We start from the raw sequence: 24012 nt of genomic DNA, 5'->3' as shown, positions 1-24012 counted from the left end.
TCCATTGCTGACCCCTTGATAAAGACTAGTGTGTGTTCCCTTGACTTTCCTGTCCTGGAATCCACAATCAATAACTTGGACTTACTGACACTGACTGCAAGGTCATTATTGTCAACCCATTAGTGTCCACTAGATTCTCTAAGTATTTCCTTTTACTGGTCAGATTATTTTTTCAATCTGAACAAAATCTACACATATAACCATTCCACACAATCAGGAAAGCTCACCATTTTTTGGGGAGACTGAAGAGAGCTGGACTATGCACATCATTACTTCTGTTATTCTACAGGTGTGCAGTAGAGAACATCCTAACAAGCTGCAACACTGCACACAAGAACATAAGAAATAGGAGCATGAGTAGGCTCCTGGACTCATCTCCATCTTCCTGCCTTTTCTCCATAACCCTTAATTCCCCAACTATGCAAAAATCTATCCAACCTTGTCTTAAATATATTTACCAAGGTAGCCTCCACTGCTTCATTGGGCAGAGAATTCCATAAATTCACTACTCTTTGGGAAAAGCATTTCCTCCTCATCCCCATCCAATATCTACTTGTGGATAGTCTGGAGGGTTGTCAGAGGTTACAACGGGACATTGATAGGATGCAGAACTGGGCTGGGAAGTGGCAGATGGACTTCAGCCCAGATAAGCATGATGAGGTTCGTTTTGATAAGTCAGATTTGAAGACAGAATATAATATTCATGGCAGTGTGGAGGATGTGAGAGATCCTGGGGTCCATGTCCATAGGACACTCAAAACTGCAAATTGACAGTGTTGTTAAGAAGGCATATGGTGTTTTGGATTTCATCAACTATGGGATCGAGTTCAAGAGCCGTAAGGTAATGTTACAGCTATATAAGACCTTGGTCAGACCCCACATAGAGTATTGTGTTCCATTCTGGTCACCTCACTACAGGAAGGATGTGGATACTATAGAGAGAGTACAGAGGATATTTACAAGGATATTGCCTGGATTAGAGGGCGTAACTTATGAGAATGGGTTGGCCTTTCTTCTTGGAGTGACAGAGGATGAACGGTGACCTGATAGAGGGTTATAAGATAATGAGGAGCATTGATCATGTGGATAGCCAGAGGCTTTTTCCCAGGGCTGAAATGGCTAACATGAGGGGGCATAGTTTTAAGATGCTTGGAAATGGGTACTGAGGGGATGTCAGGGGTAAGTTTTTCACACAGAGAGTGGTGGGTGTGTGGAATGCACCGCCGGCCATGGTGATGATGGAAGCAGATACAATAGGGTCTTTTAGGAGCCTCTTAGATAGGTACATGGAGCTTAGAAAAATAGACAACTATGTGCTAGGGTAATTCAAGGCAGTTTCTAGAGTAGGTTACATGGTCGGCACAACATTATGGGCCGAAGAGCCCGTAATGAGCTGTGGATTTCAATGTTCCATGTTCTATGTACTCCCACAAATCTTGAGGCTATGTTCCCCTAGTTCTAGTCTCACCTACCAGTGGAAATAACTTTCCTGCCTCTATCTTATCTATCCCTTTCATAATTTTATGTTTCTATAAGATCTCCTCTCATCCTTCTAAATTCCAGTAAGTACAGTCCCAGGTGACTCAGTCTCTCCTCATAGCCTAACCCCTTCATCTCTGAAATCAACCTGGTGAACTTCCTCTGCATTATCTCCAAAGCCAGTATATCCTTCCTCAAGTCAGGAGACCAGAACTGCACACAGTGCTCCAGGTGTGGCCTCACCAGTACCCTGTATAGTTGCCACATAACGTCCCTCCTCTTAAATTCAATCCCTCTAGCAATGAAGGCCAATATTCCATAGCCTGCTACACCTACAAACCAATCTTTTGCAATTCATCCACCAGCACTCCCAAGTCCCTCTGCACAGCAGCCTGCTGCAGTCTTTTACCATTTAAATAATAATCTGATATTCCATTTTTCTTTCCAAAGTGGATGACCTTGCATTTACCATTATCGTAATCCATCTGCCATACCCTTGCCTACTCACTTAACTTATCTATATCTCTCTGCACTCTCCATATCCTCTGCACAATTTGCTTTTCCACTCAATCTATTATCATCAGCAAACTTAGATACACTATACTCAGTCCCCTCTTCCAGATCATTAATGTGTATCGTGAACAGTTGTGGGCCCAGCACAGACCCCTGCGACACACCACTCACCACTGATTGCCAACCAGAGAAACACTCATGTATCCCAATTTTCTGCTTTCTGCCTGTTAGTATCATCTCTCATTGGCATGTTAGATGTGTCCTCTACTGTGAAAGCCAACACGAAATAGTCATTCATTGCATGGTATGGAAATGCACCGCGGAGGACAGGAAGGCACTACAATGTGTGGTCGAAACTGCCTGACGCATCACCTGCACCAGCCTACCCGCCATCAAGGACATATATACAGAAAGGTGCCGGAAAAGGCCCGTAACATCCTGAAGTATTCCACCAACCTGCTTATGGACTGTTTGCCCCACTCCCGTCAAGGAAGTGTCTATGTAGCATCCACCTTCACCCACTAACCCAGCCCTTCGCACCCCCAGCCACCACTCCTTTACCATTTCCTGTCAATTACCTTATGTACAGACACTCCTATGCCTAGTGTCACTCTATGGACATACAATCAATGTACTGAATATAAGCTTCCTTAAGTAATTACACTTAATGCGTTTTTTAGTGTATACTTTGTCTTATCGTGTTTTTTGTGCTGCATCAGAACTGGAGTAACAATTATTTTGTTCCCCTTTGCATTTGTGTACTGGAAATGACATGAAATAATCTTGAATCTTAAAAAGCAGAATAAATGTCCAGAGCATTGGGACCAAATACACTTGAATATATTCTCATACAGCAGAATAGCAAACAGTAGTCACATTTACATGAGGAAATGAACACAAGTCTATTTCTAAGTTATCTTCAATATAAAGAATGTAAACATCCACTTTATATATTTAGGCATTAAAACATCAACATTATTACATGCCATGTTGTATGATGTGGGCGATCATGGCCTCATGGCCATGATTGTCCTTGGCAAATTTTACTACAGAAGCGCCTTCCACTGCCTTCTTCTGGGCAGTGACCTTACAAGATGGGCTACCTCAGCCATTATCAATTCTCTTCAGAGACTGTCTGCCTAGCGTCAGTGGTCACATAACCCGGACTTGTGATATGCACCAGCTGCTCATACGACCATCCACCACCTGCTTCCATGACTTCACATGACCCTGGTTGGGGACTAAGCAGGTGATACACCTTGCCCAATGGTGACCTGCAGGCCAGCGGAGGCAAGGAGCACTGTATACCTTCCTTGGTAGAGACGTAGTTCCACCGTGCCACCCAGGCATTAAAATAGTCTTTGACATTATCAATATCCTACCTTCAGTAAAGCACGCTTCAGGTTCCATGGATTCCTCTGGTGTTTCTTCTGGCTGCTCCCCCTGTCCAGGAGGACTGATGTCAACTGTGCTTCCTTCAGATGAGCTGCTTTCAGCCAATTTCTGTCAAGGAAACCCAAATTCATGTTATTTATTGTGATATGTCACAAGTATCCCGCTGCCAAACTGGTGATTGCCTCTGTAGGTTGGAAGTTGCTGACTCTTTAATTATTATATTGAAATTAAGTTGAAATGACTTATATAAAAGCTTTTAACACAATGAAATTGCTTGTGGGAATATGCATAACACAAATTGATAGACATATCATAGTCATTAAATCCAAAAGAACATTTACAGCAATTTTGAAGGCAGCATGAATTATTTATGAAAAATATGCATTTAATCTGACAATCCAGGTGTAATCTTCAGTGACATGAAAATACACTTTACCATTCAGTGTGTAAAGGACTCCAAGCTTCTGCAATTTCTGAGCATCAGGAAGGAAGATCAGTACGTTAGCTTTAGGATCATTGTGACACGGTTTTGCTTGCTACTAAGATGGATGAGCTAAGGCAGCAGTGTTCATGAATCAAAGTGGTACACACACCTGTTCAGCAACTTTACACAAAGTGCACATTTCTGTCAGGAATCTCACATCTCCATTATATAGAAAACTTACTTCCATTTCAATTCTGTTTCAATTTATTGAATGACAAACAATGTCTGTACATCAACAGTGAACAAACCTGGGTACCACTCTGAAATATGAGAATTAGTAGCTGGCATTCCAGTTGTGTACTGTGGAATAAAAGATATTTTGCACACATTTATCTCTTACAGCATTCATGACTGCTCTGACAAACTGAACAAAAAAAGATGATGTAAGCAGGCAAATACATGGAAGATTACTACTTAAATCATGTCAAATAAAAGCTATGTTTCCTCAAAAATTCAAAATGGGAGCCATTACAACAAAAAATGTTTTGTAAAATTAAATTAAAGCTTAAAGGAAGGACAATGCTGCTATTTTGATCTCAAAATGGACATGGATACGGTTTTTTACAACTTTGCTCTAGAAATTTTAAGTCCCTCCAAATAAGCCAGATAAGACAAATTTGATCCATATGCAGATTTCACCCTCCATTTCTATCCAGCAGGAATTTCCAATTTGCAACAAGTAATTTTGATTATCATTGCAACTTTTTCGACTAAGCTATCAACACTTGTCATCTGTAATAACGATGTCCTCTATTTTTCATTTACCACCATTAGTATGTCAAATTGCATCTGAGCTTCAAAACCAACATGATAGGACATCTTGAGGATGTAGTGTTCCACAGTACTCTGACAGAAAGCAATCTGAATGTGTTCAAGTAAGTGAACCCTGTTGAAATACAGTGCTTTAATTTGAACAAAATAGAAAAAAATATAAAACTTCATTCACTTAACGTGAAGATCATTGGACTACATGTAGCTGTCAGTGAGATTTGAGCACTGAGTACTGGGAATGAAGTGCTTGTGAATTACAGCCATACTTTCCCAGACAACACCTCTTTCACGAGGAGCACAACCTTGTCATGGTTTGGATGTTTGCATGTCTCAATAACCCAGACAGTAATGTTGGCTGCAGCCAGGGCTTTGTGCTTTGGCTCTTGGTAGGGTCACCCTTGCCAAACAGGTCAAAGGGTAGAGGCCAAACTCACAGTGGTCCACAGGTCCTCCAGGTTCAGGGGTTCAGCTCAAGGCTAACAACCCTGGGTGGTAAAACAAAATTGTTACGGAAACAGCAATGAAGAATCCTTCTAACTTTGTGTCTCTGCCTGGGACTTGCATGACCGACAGTAATCCAAGAGGAAGCTACTGACACAATGAAGGAAAGAAGAAGGAATTTCTGGACTCCAATATGAATGACATTGGGATTTTTGAACTAGCCTATTTAAAATAATTTAGTGATTTTTTTTACATACCCCTGCACACTACATTAAAATGTTGAACCCCTCAAATTTAGTCACTAGTTAAAGTATATTTTAACCTAAGAGTTTATTTTCTATGTTAAAATCCTATTTGTACTTGCTGCAACACACTACATGTAAAACTGGCTGAACTTACAAATGAATTAAGATTGTAACACTGAAACAGTGAGTTTTTGGACTCCCTCTTGCTGTGACAGGAACTACACCATCTCTCCTTTGTTGGAATGAGAGAGAGTCTGTGGCATGTCGAACTGTTGGGATGCACCGTGGTCCTTGATGGACTTTAGATCATGGTTTCTTTGGGGGTTTTGCTATTCCTTGCATAATGGGTGGTGGTGGTGGGAGGGGGCTGATACCTTTTGCTGAGGCAGGTGGTTGAGGGTTGCTGCTGCTTGTGCGTGGGAGGAAAGAGGGGGCTTTAAGGCTTTAAGGTTCCAACGTTTTCATTTCATTCATTCTTTCAGGTTTTTCTGCTATTTCGTGGATGTCTGTGAACAGTAGGATTTTCAGATTGTATACTGTATATATTCTCTGATATTAATTGGAATCTTTAAATCATTGAAGATGATTTCTCAACTTCCAAAGAATGTTGTACAAGTAAATCCATTTGGTATTTTCTTTATATATAAAAAATGGTCCATGTGTATATGCTAATCTATTTAAAAACAAACAGAATACTGCAATCATTTTTACAATTTTTCTCAAAATTTTAGATTATTCACTTTGATTATAGCTGTAAACTCAACCATGCATTTTTGCTATAAGTTTGTCTTTAATCTTCATAAGAGGAATTGAAATTATATGATGTTCAAAATAAGCAGTTGTTCAGAAATTACTTGTAAAGTTGTCACTGACTCCTGCATAATAACTCAACTGAACCACTGCTTTAAATATACTTTCTTCTTTTGACTTAAGATGAGCACACGTTTTAACATGCGCACGTTGCTGCAAAAAACTCATGGAACCACAATGTCTTTAGATTACCAGCACCGCATGCATCATTCCATCAAGGACTACTGTATCTGGGTAATCTGAAGCTCCATGTGCCAAAAAAACATTGCAGTTCTAGTTTCTGTCCAAGATCAAATGTTTCTGATCTTTTTGTTGCCTGCATTAAAAGTGCAAAATATGCAGTTTAAGTTGGCACTAGCCAGATAGCATATGGGCATTCTGTTTCTTTCACTGTAATTTGATCTTCAGTTTTTGAAAGATTAACCAATTTACAAATCCTAAACCAGCTTTGTGGTAGACTTGGTTCAGCTGCCCATGTCTCAACGCTGAATGGCCGTAATAGGATCTCTTTCTGTGTAACTTAATTTTTGCAGAGATGTTTCATATTATATTATTTAGAATTTATTGATATATAGACTTTGTATATCATTGTACATAAATACAGGACACCAAATCTGTTGCAAATCAGATCTGTTGCAAACTGCACACAGTGGGTGAGCTGAAACAACACTCATTGTTTGCAGAGTCGATTAAAAATGCCAAGGAGCTAATGCTGAACTTAAAGTCATCTGATGTCTAAAATGCAGGACCATCAGAAGGAAATAAAGATTAAAATAAATCAAATGTTATTTAGTTAGATAACAAGAATTAATAACCTTTAGCAATGTTTTTTAAACTTTCATAGCAATGAGCAGCAATTATTTTTCAGGTACAACAAATTGGTCTTACAATTCTCTTCTTAATGAAAACAGGTCTGCTTCTGGAATAGAGCTGTAATAATAACCAAATAGATTAGGCTAGGTAAGTGGCAGAGGGAAAGATACCTGTGCACTTTACAATTATCATTCATAAAGAAAATGATTAATACTAAGGCTGGAAAAGAAAGTACAAAATGCATCTTTAAAGTTGCTACATTTTTAATACGTTGAGCTTGGTTCATTATAGCTCTCAGATTAAACCGCAGACTTGAAGTCGACACAGATTTTAAGTTGCTTCAAATCTTGGATTTTACTGCATATGACTCTACATTATTTAGCCAGCCAAGGAAAAGGAAAAAAATTACAAGTTTTCTTTCCTCATAAATTAGTATAATTGAAACAGAATTTTTAAAGATGATCTTCCACTAAAGGTTTAAAGGATTTATACATTGTACACTGCACATAGTTATGTTGAACTACTTTGGTCACAAAAGCACAATATTTGCATTATTTCTTTACACAGTTAGAATATTTCTGTTACTTCTAATTTTACATTTTGCTATCATAGCTAAATTAATTAATTCAATTCAATTCAAGTTTAATTGTCATTTAACCATTTATGAATACTCATGAATACAGCCAAACAAGACAGCTTTACTACGGCATCAAGGAGCAAAGGCATACTACTAACAGTCACACACAAGATCACAGTTACATAATAAGAGTCACTCCCCCAACGACACCGCGACTTGATGCCCAGCTCTTGCAAATATGAGTCAACAAACCCATATAGAATATCAGTAAAATACAACAACATAGAATTTTCATGTATATATTCATCTATTGGGTAATTTACACCCAATAGCTGGTTAAAGCCACACCATGAATGAGCCGAACATCTTCCGTCTTCTAACATAGAGTGGAGACTTGAGTAATGTCTACACTGCTTTTACCCGATTTGATTCTCTAAGATAGTATGACTTCTCCTGCTCTCAATCCTACAATCTATTCTTGTTCAGTTTATGACAAATAAATGAACAAGGCAAGATGACAAGGCATAAAGAGCAGGATCATCTGAAGTACCAGAGACTCCTACTTTATCCCCCTGAGTATACTGTTAACATTAGCTAAGTTAAAATTAAATAACTGCTACGCAATCACAACTTGCATTCCGTTCAATTTCAACTACATATAGTGCATTTATCTTCCACGAGGCTGCAGTATTCATCAAAATCATTCTAAAATATAAGCTGGGCATGCACTGCACAACTTAAAACTCAATTAAAGATAACACCCACTTCCTTACTTTTTTTGACTAGTCTCAATAATCACATGCATCACACTGAATTCTGGATAGAATATTTTTAAAAAATCAATAAAGAAAAACAGTCCACAAGAATTACATCACATTAGACAGCATCTGATCACAAATTATTCATTAATCTATTCCGAAAACTTGCTTCATTCTTAAATAAAATGCAGCTACCATTCAGAAATGTCACACTTAGAGATTGTTGTGATTTCAGATTATCTTCTGCCAATTTGATTTGGAAGAAGCCTTTTCAAAACTGATTTGCTGTGTTTGTTCTCATCAATTCATATTGTGTAAATTGCTGGGCTCTTTCTATGAAGTGTTTAATACTGGGCAGCTACTAATGTTGTTTCACTGATAATTTTTCAGCTAACCATTTGTCTTTGATTCACACATCTTCTGAATTCTGCTGCTTTATTTGAATGTGATTCCCTCCATGTTCCATTTATTTTGCAACTTTGTCCCTTCCCTGACTGCTGTAGCTCCACGACTGCTTTCATTCTTACCCCTCCTCTCTGATTTTGTCAGTTTTTGATTCCACTGTGTCCATTTGTTCTGTTCTACCCATTCCTGGCCACAGATCTTTCTCACCACACCCTCAGTACATAGAAAATAAGCATGTGCCAATAAAGCCGCTGAAAGGAAAAAGATTACAGCATCCAGAAATGACATAAGTGCTTTTGTATTAACTACAGATATACTAATTTAGATTGCATGACCAAGCAGCTATAATTCTAATGGAGGGTGGGAAACTTGAATCAGAATCAGGTTTAATATCACTGGCATATGTTCTGAAATTTGTTGTTGTGCAGCAGCAGTAAATTGCAATACACAATAATAATAAATACTAAATTATATTAACTATATATGTATATATATTTAAATTAAATAAGCAGTGTAAATAAGAGTAAAAAGCAGTGAGGTAGTGTTCATGGGTTCAATGTCCATTCAGAAAACAGACGGCAGAGGGAAAGAAGCTGTTCCTGAATGGCTGAGTGTGTGCTTTCAGGCCCCTAGACCTCCGCCCTGATGGTAGCAATGAGATTTGAAATGTTTCCCCTGCTACTGCCTGATCTGTTGTGTATAGCCAGAACTGTTTTGGGGTACAGAAATAAATTAGTAGCTCAGAAGTTATATCCTACAATGTATCTCATGAACCAGATTCAACAACTTCAGTAATTTTGTGGGAGAACACAAAAGAAATAACTATGAAAACATTTCTGAACTAGTTATTTCCTAACATCCATGAAGGTATTAATAGATACCACCATTATTTTGCTGTTGCTGCCTGGACAATTTTATGTTCAGCAACAAATCCTCTATTGGACTGAAAGTTTTATATTTGAATGCACACAGCATAAAAAATAAAATGGACGATCTTGAAATTCAGCTACAGATTGCCAATTATGACACTGTGGCCATCTCTGAAACTTGGTTAAAGGATGGGTGCCATTGGGAGCTGAACGTCCAAGGGTATATGGTGTATCAGAAAAATAGGTTAGCAGGCAGAGAGGGTGGTGTGTCCCCGTGTATAAGAAATAATATTAAATCATTAGAAAGGATGACATAGCATCGGAAGGTGTAGAGTCTCTATGTGTTGAGTTAAGAAATGACAAGGGTAAAAGGACCCTAATGGCAGTTTTATACTGGCCTCCAAACAGCAGCCAGGATGTGGATTACAAATTACAGCAGGAGATAGAAAAGGCATGTCAGAAGGGCAATATCATGATAATGGTTGGGGATTTTAACATGAAAGTGGATTGGGAAAACCAGGCCAGTATTGGACCTCAAGAGAGAGAATTTGTAGAATGTCTAAGGGATGGCTTTTTAGAACAGCTTGTTGTTGAGCCCACTAGGGGATCGGCTGTGCTGGATTGGGTGTTGTGCAATGATCCGGAGGTGATAAGAGAGCTTGAGGTTAAGGAACCCTTAGGGAACAGTGATCACAATATGTTCGAGTTCACACTGAAATTTGAGAAGGAAAAATTAAACTCCCAAGTTGTCGGTATTTCAGTGGATTAAAGGAAATTACATTGGCATGAGAGGGGAACTGGCCAAGGTTGACTGGAAAGAGACACTAGCAGGAAAGCCAGCAGTGCAGAAATGTCTGGAGTTTCCGTGAAAAATGAGGGGAGGGCAAGACAGATATATTTCAAATAAGAAGAAATTTTTGAATGGAAGAAGGACACAACCGCGGCTGACAAGTGAAGTCAGAGCCTAAGTAAAAGCAAAAGAGAGGGCATACAATGAAACCAAAGCCAGTGGGAAGAGAGAGGATTGGGAAGCTTTTGAAAACTTTCAGAAGGAAACTAAGAAGGTCATTAGTTAGGTAAAGATGAATTATGAAAGGAAGCTAGCAAGTAATATCGAAGAAGATACGAAAAGCTTTCTTACGTATATAAAGGGTAAAAGAGAGTCGAAGGTAGATATAGGACCAATAGAAAATGATGCTGGAGATATTGTAATGAGAGACGCAGAGATGGCAAAGGAACTGAATGTGTATTTTGCATTAGTCTTCACAGTGGAAGACATCTACAGTATACCGGACATTCAAAAGTGTCAGGGTGGTGAAGTTTGTGCAGTGATAATTACAACTGAGAAGATGCTCAGGAAGCTTAATGTTCTGAGGGTGGATAAAACTCCTGGACCTGATGGAATGCACCCTCGGGTTCTGAAGGAAGTAGCTGGAGAGATTGCAGAGCCATTAGCGATGATCTTTCAAGAATTGACAGATTCTGGCATTGTACCGGATGACTGGAAAATTGCAAATGTTACTGCGCTATTTAAGAAAGGTGAGAGACAGCAGAAAGGAAACTATAGACATGTTAGCCTGACATCAGTGGTTGGGTAGTTGTTGGAATCGATAGTTAGATTACGAAGTACCTGGATGCACTTGACAAGAGAGGTCAAAGCCAGCATGGTTTCCTGAAAGGAAAATCCTGCCTGATGAACCTACTGCAATTTTTTGAGGAAATTACAAGCAGGGTAGACAAAGGAGATGCAGTAGATGTGATGTACTTGGATTTTCAGAAGGCCTTTGACAAGGTGTCGCACATGAGGCTGCTTGGCAAGATAAGAGCCCATGGAATTACATTCTTCTTTGGTTGATCAGCAGAAAGCAGAGAGTGAATAAAGGGATCCTATTCTGGCTGGCTGCTGGTTACCAGTGTAGTTCCACAGGGGTCAGTGTTGGGACCACTGTTCTTTATGATGTATGTCGGTGATTTGGTCTATGGGAATAATGGATTTGTGGCTAAATTTGCCAATGATACAAAGTTAGGCGGAGGAGCAGGTAGTGTTGAGGGAACAGGGAGCCTGCAGGGAGCCTTAGATAGTTTAGGGGAATGGGCAAAGAAGTGGCAAATGAAATACAATGTTGGAAAGTGTATGGTCATGCACTTTGGTGGAAGAAATAAATCGGCAGAATATTATTTAGATGGAGAGAGAATTCAAAATGCAGAGATGCAAAGGGACTTGGGAGTCCTTGTGCAGGATACACTAAAGGTTAACCTCCAGGTTGAGTTGGTGGTGAAGGCGGCGAATGCAATGTTGGCGTTCATTTCGAGAGGTATAGAATATAACAGCAGGGATGTGATCTTGAGGCTCTATAAGGCACTCGTGAGACCACACTTGGAGTATTGTGTGCAGTTTTGGGCTCCTTATTTTAAAAAGGATATACTGACATTGCAGAGTGTTCAAAGAAGATTCACGAGAATGATTCCAGGAATGAAAGGTTTACCATATGGGGAACGTCTGGCAGCTCTTGGGCTGTATTCCCTGGGGTACAGGAGAATGAAGGGGGATCTCATAGAAACATTCCGAATGTTAAAAGGCCTGAACATATTAGATATGGCAAAGTAATTTCCCATGGTAGAGGAGTCTAGAACAAAAGGGCATGACTTCACGATTGAAGGATGTCCATGTAGAACAGAGATGCGGAGAAATTACTTTAGTCAGAGGGTGATAAATCTATGGAATTTGTTGCCACAAGCGGCTGTGGAGGCCAAGTCATTGGATGCATTTAAGGCAGAGATAGGTGGGTTCTTGATTAGCCAAGGCATCAAAGGGTATGGGCAGATGGGATGGCTGGAAGAATTGGATCTGCCATGATTGAATGGCGGAGCAATTTTGATGGGCCAAATGGCCTACTTCTGCTCCTATATCTAAGGGTCTTATGGTCTTATTCACAGTTTTGCCTACATTCTACAAAGAAATTAAGAAAAATCATATTCAAATATTAACATTTAATATTAACTGTAAAGGTGGGAAATATTCCAAAGAAATGTAACTTTAAAAAGAAAATCAATACTTTATTATCTACATCATATGGTTTTGGTTCTGGATAGTGCTATTTTTTGGCTTTAAGTTCAGAAATATTCAAAAATATCAATACCACTATAACAATTCGCTTTCTTTCCTAACTGACATGTATTTCAAAATTAAACTTCAAGTAGACTGAAATATGGCACAGCCACATAAATTCTGTGGCTACTAGGGACATGGTTATATAGCTGAGCCCTTTACACCCCAAGGCCTTTAACATGTCTGGATGACTCCAGTAACTTTCAAGAAATTTAATGCTATGCAGGACAAGTGTCATGAAATTTACTGCTTTCTGTTAACAGTACAGTGCAGGACATAAAAATAAGCTACAAAATCAAATGAACAGTACTAAAGAGGAATAATGAGGCAGTATTCCTGGACCGTTCAGAAATCTGATGGCAGAGGGGAAGAAACTGTTACTAAACTTCCTAAGCAGTACATCACTACATCTGGATCTTTTTTCTTTAGATCAGCAGAGTAGTAAAATAATATGAAAAAAGAAAGAAATATTTATTTATTTATCTATTTCTGTTTGTTTGTTTACTTAGCTATGTAGATATACAGCGTGGAATACACCCTTCCAACCCCTCGAGCCACATCACCCCAGCAAACCCCAACAACCTCGATTTAACCCTAACCCTATCATGGTGCAATATACAATGACCATTTAACCTACCTAGTATGTCATGGGACTGTGGACAGAACCAGGAGGATCTGGGGAAAACCTACGCACTCTACAGTGAGGATGAACAACCTCCTTACAGAGGACGCCAGGATTGAACTCTGAACCCCAGCACCCTAAGCTGTAATCATATTGCGTTAACCGCTATGCTACTGCAGCGCACTTGAATGTTGCTAAAACATTTTAAAAATATATTTGAACAATATCCTGTAGACTATGAAACTGACTTAATTTACAATGGAGTGTTTCATTGGAATAAATACATTAACTACAATTGTACATTTTACAAGATTTGCTCTTGTGCCGTCTGCCAACAGAACAAAATGCCAATCAATATAATTCCCATTTACCAATTTGATTTAAAATGCACACATGACATGCAGAAAAATTGGAACTCATTGCTTAATAAACAAATGATTTTTATTTTATTTTCTATTTCTAGTTTTCCGAATATTTTGGTAAAAGTACTAGGCTTGTTGTACTTTTGAAATTAGGGAAAATGCAAATGATTTGGGAAAGAGAATTCTCGTGTTCTGAAATTGGAACAAAGAGATAGTGATTGGACAAGCCTGCACTGCACTCAGGTGTAATACTCTAACTGTCCCTGCACAACATCCTTTACTGGTCTTTCCTGCTCTCCTTGTTCTGTCGATAATTATTGAGTCTGTTCATATGCTCACATTTAGTTAAGATTGATTATTGACATTTGTGCATGTGACCGTTCTGCTAATTGTTGATTGCTCATGGCTGTTTGTACTATTGTCTGTAAATTGGTGGTTGCTATTGTGTTGTCTTTTATGGTATTGTCCTGTGTTTTATGCTTGGCAACAAACCATAATTAATTCTGGTATGTTTCCCAGACTGGCAATAAAGTGATTCTGATTTTGAGGTGGGATGGGATGGGGTGGATAGCGTGTTGCTTATACAGTGGACATGCTCAGCAAATCATAGAATAGTAACTATAACAGGATTAATGAAAGATCAACCAGAGTGAAGACAACAAACTGTGCAAATGCAAATATAAATAAATAGCAATAAAGAATGAGAACGAGATAAGAGTTCTTGAAAATGAGATTACTGGTTGTGGGAGCCAGTGAAGTTGATTTTAGTTATCTAACATGTATTTGAGTTTGATTATTGCCATCTGCTCGCTTCTATTGTGTTTTCTTTATCTCTGTGTATTGGGTGTCGTTCTTTATTTTTTAAATTGGGTTCTGTCAGGTTTCTTGCTTTGTAGGTGCTTGTAAGTAGACAAATCTCAAGGCTGTGTAATTTATATATCCTCTGATAGAAAATGCACTTTGAATCCCTGAATTTGTGCCTGTGACCATTCTGCTAATTGTTGATTGTTCCTGGTTGTTGTAAGTTGTTGGTTGCTATTGTATTATCCGTTATGGTATTGTCCAATGTTTTATGCTTGGCACTGAACCACAATCAATTCTGGTATGTTTCACATATTGGCAATAAAGTGATTCTGATTCTGAAAATAAAAATAGCAGCACAAACTAACACCACAAAGTAGGTGGCAGAAATGTAGCCTTAATTGGAACCAGTTGGCTTCAATATCAACTTTCAACACTGAGACTCAATCAACGGTTTCGTGAACAACCAAACATTTCATCGATGACCTACGTTACAAACATTTGCGAACTGTTATTGGAGTCAACTTATTAAGAAGAGCAATTGAATCACAGAGGCACTGAAGTATTTGGACAAGCACTTGACTTGCCAAACATGGAAGGTTACAGACCAAGTTTGGTAAATGGAATAGGTACAGATGGGTGGAAGGGCCTACTTCTATGTTGACATAGAATCATACAATCATACAGCAAAGAAACGGGCCACGAACCATACTAACCAGTGGCTGTGTTTCCATATTAACCTGTCTGCATTAAGCTTCATTGAAATAGTGCAGATGGCCAAAGAGTGTGCATTCAGAGTAGAATGGAAATCTAAAGTGGCAGGCAACAATTTTCATCAAATTAAATAATTTCAGATCACCAGCCAATCCAGTTCTGAAGCTCAGCACACTTTTATTCCACCAAAACTGTTTCCCTCTTCATGGATACTGCCTGGCCTGCTGAGCATCCAACTGTTATATATTTAATATTTCAGTTATGTTTGAAATTCTTTTGTTTAAATAACTAATTACGAGTAATATATAAAAATATTTTAATTGCATACATCATCACACCACCACATAATACATCTGCACCTCACTTTAAGGAAACGCAAACCTAGACCTGCATTTTGGACTCCCGTGTCTTCTTTGAATTAGTTTAAAGCTATGAAGTTACAAAACATAATACCAACCATCTTCTGTTTATGTGAGATCATATAGCTTTTTAGTTTCCATAACACAACACACAAGACAACTGAGGAATCTCAGATGGAGATGAGAGGGTGTACAGGAGCGAGGTATACCAACTAATGGAGTGGTGTTGCAGCAATGACCTTGCACTTGTCACGGTCTGGTCCGTTGACTCTTCATTTCAGTTAATTTCCTTCTCCTCGTGTTCCACTGGGCTCCTTGATTAGGGAACCTGATCCTCAGCCGAACTGGCAGCATAAACACTCCGGCTTACATCTACTTGCTGCTGGTTCATTACCGTAGCCAGTGTGGCTATGCTCGTCCCAGAGCCGCTGAGAATGGTGAACTCTAAGTTGCTTCAGTGCCCGTGGTTGCTTAGTGAATTCAGTCGTTTTCGTGTCCAGCTGAGTTGCTGGCCGTTTTGCTGCTACTCCGAGTCAAGATGCGAATTTTGTCGTTTTCATGTCTGGCTGAGATTTGGGGGCCGACTGCTGCCACTCTGAGCCAAGATACAAATGGACTGTCATTGTTTGGCTTTTGTCATCTCGTTTCCAGCTGAGTAGGTTGGGCCATTTGCCACCACTCCGAGTTGGGAATTCTGTCTCTTCGTGTCCAGCTGAGTGATTGCCGGCTGTTAGCCTCTTGATGAGTTACTCCGTGTCAAGATCCATATTGTCTGTCGTTGGTTGGTTTAGTCATCTCGTTTCCAGCTGAGTAGGTCCGGCCGTTTGCCGCTACTGCGAGTTGGGAATTCTGTCTCTTCGTGTCCAGCTGAGTGATTGCCGGCTGTTTGCCGCTTCATGAGCCACTCCATGTCAAGATATGGATTGTCTGTTGTTGTTTGGTTTGGTCACCTCATTTCCCGCTGAGTAGGTCCGGCTGTTTGCCGCTACTCCGATTTTGGGTATTCTGTCTCTCCGTGTCCATGCCCAAGTCCAGGCTCCAGGTCCAAGTCCGAGTCCAAGTCCAGATTCTGTGTCCAAATCTGAGTCCAAGTCCAAGTCCAGGCTCCGTGTCCGAGTCCAAGTCCAAGTCCAGGCTCAGTGTCCAAGTCCGTCCAAGTCCAAGCTCCGCATCCGCGAACGACTCCAAGTCCAGGTTCTGCGTCTGAGTCCAAGTCCAGGTTCCGTGTCTGAGTCCAGGCTCCTCCGGTTTGTTGTCCAATGTTTACGTCCATGTAAGCATCTAATCCTTGCTCTCCAGCCTTCATGGCAACTACTAATAAAATACACTTCTGTTAATGTTACTTCCGTGTCTGTGTCCTGCTCTTGGGTCCGCTTCCACCGCCCCAACGCCCCATTGTAACAGCACTCAATGTCAGTAAGACAAAAAAGCTGATTGTGGACTTCAGGAAGGGTAAGACGAAGGAACACGTAACAATCCTCATTGAGGGATCAGAAGTGGAGAGAGTGAGCAGTTTCATGTTCCTGGGTGTCAAGATCTCTGAGGACCTAACCTGGTCCCAACATATCGATGCAGTTATAAAGAAGGCAAGACAGTGACTATACTTCGTTAGGAGTTTGAAGAGATTTGGCACATCAACAAAAACACTCAATAACATCTATAGATGTTCCGTGGAGAGCATTCTGACAGGCTGCATCACTGTCTGGTATGGAGGGGCTACTGCACAGGTCCGAAAAAAAACTGCAGAGGGTTGTAAATTTAGTTGGCTCCATCTTGGTTACTAGCCTAGAAAGTACCCAGGACACCTTCAAGGAGAGTGTCTCAGAAAGGCAGTGTCCATTAATAAGGACCCCAGCACCCAGGGCATGCCCTTTTCTCACTGTTACCATATACAGTATTTCTGTTTTTGCACGGTTTTAAATCTATTCAATATACATATACTTTAATTAATTTATTTATTTATCTTCTATATTATGTATTGCATTGAACTGCTGCTGCTAAGTTGACAAATTTCATGACACATGTCGGTGATAATAAACCTGATTCTGATTAGCATCCAAGCTATCAAAGGTCTTAACCTCTGCAATGCATAAACTTCACTGCCTCTATTTATTCCTTTAAATTTATCCCCTGTTGTCAGCAAGCTAGTATGTTGACTGATAGTACAATACGCCGATAGTCCTGTATCAAATTGTTCAACAGTCCTGGTGGTTCAGCATCTGGCTCACCTGGGCCAAGTGCCTTGTGCTCCCTTTAAACTCATAGGGGCACCATTCCAGCTCACTATTGAAACCAGGGGTTCCCAACTTGGGGTCCACAGACCCCTCAGTTAAGGGTAGGGTTCAATGGCATAAAATAGGTTGGAAACCCCTGATTTAATTCACTTGGTTCACTAGAAAATATATTACATCAGTGAATTAAAATCCATATGAATATTAATTGTATTTCATTCAATAACCAATAAAATCTGCAAATTAGCTATCAAAGTTCCAAGATGTTTTTGTTTTAAAAGGTTTCTCGTAACTAATTTCATAGAATATAAAACCAGACAGAAACAAGCCCTTCATCTCATGTCTGTGCCGACCATGCTGCCAATCTAACTAATCCCATTTGCCTGCACATGGTCTACATCCTCCTGCATGAGTCTATCTGATGAGTGATGAAGTCAAGTGAAGAACATCACTGACGCCATCTGACATAAGCAATGGGGTGTTTCATTACTGAATATTGTTTTTGTACGTTCACATGGGAAATCAAATACCCACCAGTTCTTTGCTGATGAAAAAAAATGTCATAGGAAGGTACAGCACAGAAGCAGGCCTTCGGCCCTTCTAGTCTGTGCAAAACCATTTAAACTACCTAGTCCCATCAACCTGCAAATGGATCATAGCCCTCCATAACCCTACCATCCATATACCCATCCAAACTTCCCTTAAACAGTGAAATCGAGCTCACACGTACCACTTGTGCAGGCAACCCGTTCCACACTCTCCCTGAGCGACGAAGGTTCCCCTCTTGTTCCTCTTGTGTATTTAATATTTCAATAATATTTGAGTAACATTGTATTATATACAAACACGTTTGTACATATACACACACACACACACACAATATATATAGAGTTTGATTATGCATCGTTATTCCTTTAAATAATTAATTACGGGTTGTATGTTAAAATTAGTCATCATACTACCACGGGATATATGTAAAGAACGATCTAAGCCTATATTCCCAGACTCTGTGTTTTCTTTGAATTAGTCTAATGTTTTGGAAGTTACAAAACATAACAGCTCCCTTAAACTTTTCGCTTCACCTTTAACCCATGACATCCAGTTGAAGTCCCATCCAGCCTTCAGTTGAAAGACTTGTTACTTAATTTAGATATTAACTTGTCATTATGCCTACAAAACATTTGAAAACAGATTTAAAATCCAGTGCACAAATATGAAAAGTAAATTATGATTAACAAATTTTAATGTATTTTTAAAGAAGCAACAAAGAAAAGTGATGAAAATAACATAATTTCCATGTATATGAACTTTCCAAAGATATTTACACAGAATGTGCTGGTGGAGCTCCAATGGTGAGGCAGTTTCTGTGGATGGGAGTAAACAGTCAAAATTTCAGGCTGAGACCCTTATCAGGACTGGAAGGGAAGGGAGGAGAAAACAGAATAAGTAGGAGGGGAGGGAAGGGAGAAGTACAAGGTGGCAGGTGATCGGTGAAATTGGGAAAGGGGGAGGGGTGAAGTAAAAAGCTGGCAAGTTAATTGGTGGAAGAGATAAAGAGCCGGAGAAGGGGGAGTCTGATAGGAGAGGACAGAAGACCATGAATTAAGGGAAAGGAGAAGGAACAGCACAGGGAGGTGATAGGCAGGTAAGAAGAGAAGATGTGAGAGGGAAACAAGAATGGGGAATGGGGAAGGAGCGGGGGAGGGTTGTTAGTTTAATCACCAGAAGTTTGAGAAATCAATGTTCTTGCCATCAGGTTGGAGGCTACCCAGACAGAATATAAGGTGGTGCTCCTCCATCCTGAGTGTGGCCTCATCATTTCAAAGATGTTTGATAGGATAACCATTAAGGGACATTAGCAAAATAAAAGCCATTTTGACAAAATGCTAAGTGTATGTAATTCATTGGAAGGACAGAATAAAAGAATAAGTGGATTTTGCAACAAGCAGAGAACATGTAGTAGTGGTTGAACTAGCCACTACCGCTGGGCATTAATCAGATTGATGGTTTAACTATTGTAGCTCTTTTCAATATTTTAGAAACATCAAAATAATTCACATAAATATTGAGGAAAATTACTGTAGCCTTCTCTGACAGAGTGAAATTGTTATTTGGCAGCAGACTCTTAATATGGTGCTTTTGTTGTTGGTCCTTTCCACGTCTTGTGGCGTATTGGGCCACAACCTTCCCGTTTCTTTAGCATTTGTCTGTTTTTTACAAGGCCAAGCGGACACGATAAGGTCTTTTAAGAGACACCTGGATAGGTACATGGAGCTAAGAAAAATAGAGGGCTATGAGTAATCCTAGGTAATTTCTAAGGTAAGGACACACTTTGTAGGCTGAAGGGCCTGTATTGTGCTGTAGGTTTTCTATGTTTCTATGCCTGATCGATGCTCAACCCAGCACGGACGGAAAGTGTGCAAGGAGCTGGCTGGATTCGAACTCGGGACCACTCTCCTCAAAGTCTGGTGCTGATGCCACTACACCACTGGCCAGTCAATGTGGTGTTACATTAAGTTTACTGCAGAAGATTGAAGAAAGGCCAAATGAGACAAATCCCTGGAGAGAGAGCATGTTAAACAACTCCACACGATGTGTCATTGGGCACTGGATGCAAAAGCAAAGAAACAAGTTTAAATATTCCTCAATCTGATTAATGCTCTCATGATCAATATTCATCAATCGGACATCAATCTGTGGTATTGGAGTCATAGTTCAGAAAATATGTCAAGGAGTCAAGAGGAGAATTTACCAGAATGGTAGCTTCTGATATATGGGCAGACCTGATACACTTGGGATGTTCATCACAAAAGCAATGAAAAAAATTGTGCTATACCTGAGAGGATACTGATTGGCTAAATTAGGGAAAAAATGTATCCCATAAAAGATGGGTCACATGGATCTAAGGTAATTAGCAAAAGAACCTTTGGTGAAGTGAGGCAGATGATGTTATACAGCAAGTTATTGTTATCTGGCAGATAACATGAATAGTTGTTGGTTCAAGACTAACCTTCGGAAATAGGGCTAGATAAATACTTGGGAAAACATTCACTAAGTTTAGTTGTAAAGTTGTTCTACAGAGTTGGCAGAGACCTGGTGATGTAAAAGATGGAAAATCTCCTGGAGGAACTCAATGGTTCATAGACTTGGGTTGAGTTGCTCTCCAATTTTGGCAATTTACTTGCGAATGTTTCATCACCATGTGAAGAGACATCATCAATGCACTGTTGATTGTGGTGTGTTTTCTGAAAGCTTGGCCTTCAGATATTTTTCAATCAGCAGATTGGGAATCATTTCAGAAACTCAGTTGTGATGTGGGGAAGAAATCCCACTGCTGACTGGTTGTGTAGTGAACTTCCATGTGTTGCAGTCTGGAATTTTGCCTACATCGGCTCATAAATAGGTTTGAGGTCTACATGTTTGTTTACAGAATTGTTTACGGAAAACCAAGCTTCTAGGAATTCTCTTGCAAGCCGTGTCTTTGCTTGTGCCATGACTTTCACTGATGCCCAGTCGAATTTGTGCCCCTCTCGATCATCATGGGAGGAGACTAGGGAGAGTTGGTCGTGTGCTTTACAGGCAGTTGATGTTCATGGATCCTTGTGGATAGTTTTCTTCTGGTTCGGCTGAATAATATTTGCCGCATATATTTGGTTCACAGAGTCACAGAGCAGTCTGGCACAAGAATACATTCTGTGGCCCATCTAATGCATGCCAACCTGATCTTCTATCTAGTCTCATGTAGCTGTGCCTAGACTTTTTCCCCATAAACCCCTCCAATCCATGCATTTTTTCCAAACTTTTAAATGTTACAATTGAATCCTCATCTATTAATTCTATTGGTAGCACATCTGAGTGAATTTCGCCTTAGATTGCCCCTAAATATTTCACCTTTCATCTGAAATCTATGACCTCTAATTCTAGTCTCATCCAACCTGAGGAGAGAAAACGTGTATGCATTCACCCTGTTTATACCCATCATAATTTAGCATACCTCTAAAGATCTCCCCTCATTGTCCTGTGCTTCAGGGAATAAAGTTCGAACCTATTTAACTTTTCCTGATATTTCAGGTCCTCAAATCTCAGAAATATCCTTGTAAATTTTCCCTGTACTCCTACAAATCTACTAATATCTTTCCTGTGGGTAGATGACCAGAACTGTACACAATACTCTAAATTCAACCTCAACAACATCTTGTACAGCTTCAACATAATATCCTAACTCGTGTACTCAATGACTTATGAAGGTTAACGTGCTAAAAGTTCTCTTTACAGCTCCATCTACCTGTGCTGCCACTTTCAAAGAATTATGGATCTGTATTTCCAGGTCCTTTGTCTACGGCACAACTCTGAACCCTACCATTCACTGTGTAAGCTTAAACATGGTTTGTCCTCCCAAAGTGCAACACTTCACACTTGTCTGCATTAAATTCCATCCGCCATTTATCAGCCCATTTTCCCAGCCGGTTGAGCAGCCTCTTTGGGAGGAGAGGAGATTTCTGGACAAAATACAAGTTTTTTCCACTGAGTTCCTCCAGCAGATTGATTGCTGTTCCAGATTCCAGCATCTGCAGTATCTTGTGTTAAAATCTAAAAGACCATCCTCAGTGCAGTATTGTTCAATGGGACAATGTGGTCCCATTAGGGACTCTGCATCAGATTGCATGACTCTCCTATCAAAAAAAAACCTCACTATCTGTTATGGTTCACTGATTCAAGAGGGTTATTGATGTCAGTTGATACCCACCATGTATTGTCCATGTCTGTGTCCCTGAAATAAACACTGTCCTTGCCTACCAACCCATCATCAGCGTCCACATCCAACACATTTTCCTCTGCAACTTTCACCATCTCCAAAGAGATCCTACCACTAAACATATCTTTACTACCCCCCCCCACCGCCCTGCCACTTTCGATGGGGACTGCTCCCTTCGTGATTCCCTTGTCCATTCACCTTTCCCCAATAATCTCCCTCCTGACACTTATCCCTGCAAGCAGTTAAATTGCTATCCTGCCCATACACCTCCTCCCTCACCTCCGCAAAAGGCTCCAGACAGTCCTGCAGGTGAGGCAACACCTCACCTATGAATCTGCTGGGATTGTCTATTGTGTCCAGAACTTGCTGGAGGCCAAACACTTCAATTCCCATTCCCATTCCCTTTCCGATGTGTCCATCTATACCCTCCTTAAGATTTGCATAATTGTACGCTCTTCCTCGACTCCATTTTGCAGAATGAATGCTCTGTCTGTGTATATTGGAAATCACTTGGTCATGCAAGAGCTTCAAAACTGAACAAATTTTGAAGGTCCGCTAAATCTAGCCAGCAATTACATAAATCATGAAGCCTACAAGAAGAAAGTGCGTCAAATTGATCAAAAAGTTTACCAAGGTTTTGGTGTTGTTTCTGTAACTATCTCCTGGATAATGAGGGTGACATAATTTTGTTAGAAAATTTGTTTTAAAAGTTTCTGGCAAGACTTTAACAACCCGGAGGTGGTTCAGAAACATACAGGCAATATTTTTCCCCTGGATGGCCATCAGAGTAATAGGTTGCAATAACTGGTGTACTGTCCTTCTTAAAAAGACTTTTCAGGTTGGAATTCCTCAATTCTAAAGCAATCTCTTCATTATTCCATATTTAAGGAAAGAATTCATGAGGCCACAGTGCAATTCCTCACTGATAACTAAAGGTTTCAGGCAGGATGCCATGCAGTCCTACTTTGATATTGCAGGTTTGGCATGAAGTTAGATCAGTAATGTCTGGAACCTGATTTGAACTCAAGTTATTCTTTCCATCTATTGTCAAAAAGTTTAATTCCCCTTTAGTGGTTGTGAGATTGAGCTGTTATGAGATTGATGCCAAGTGGGATTAGACAAGAGATCATAATTACTTTAAAAAAAACAAAAGGTCTAAATACCAATCCTAATAAAGATCTTGGTCTCCTTGAGCTAGTCTCAACTCCATCTCTTTCTAATGTCTCAGGTTTACCTTTAAAACTTTTGTCTGAGCTGTGGGCATGTCTTTTTCCTTGACTAGCATGTAACAGGGATCTCTTTCCATTCTTCTCTAAGGATTGCGAATTTGTTTCAGTGGAAAACCTTGTGATCATTTTATAAGGAGTCAATCATGGTCATAATTCAGCTCAAGTGCAGCCCAATTACCAAGTCCACAGTGTCAAATCAGACAGGAGACACTGAAATCTTCTGGTCTTATCACCATGACAAATTTGATAAATCCAGATTAAATCTAATA

General features: G+C 39.8%; 1 protein-coding gene across 3 annotated transcripts in view; it reads right to left on the bottom strand.

The window, feature by feature from the left end:
• The window catches only part of scn1laa (sodium channel, voltage-gated, type I-like, alpha), a 225497-nt gene that overhangs the window by 85560 nt on the left and 115925 nt on the right, over nucleotides 1-24012 (bottom strand). For all 3 annotated transcript variants that reach the window (XM_063052347.1, XM_063052348.1, XM_063052350.1), the window contains one exon: nucleotides 3375-3495. In XM_063052347.1, the coding sequence (XP_062908417.1) occupies nucleotides 3375-3495 (121 nt within the window). The remainder of the gene's footprint in view (nucleotides 1-3374; nucleotides 3496-24012) is intronic.

Source organism: Mobula hypostoma, chromosome 6 (assembly GCF_963921235.1).
Source record: "Mobula hypostoma chromosome 6, sMobHyp1.1, whole genome shotgun sequence".
NCBI lineage: Eukaryota > Metazoa > Chordata > Chondrichthyes > Myliobatiformes > Myliobatidae > Mobula > Mobula hypostoma.
The sequence above is the reverse complement of the archived record's forward strand: the minus strand, read 5'-3'. Positions and strand labels throughout refer to the sequence as shown.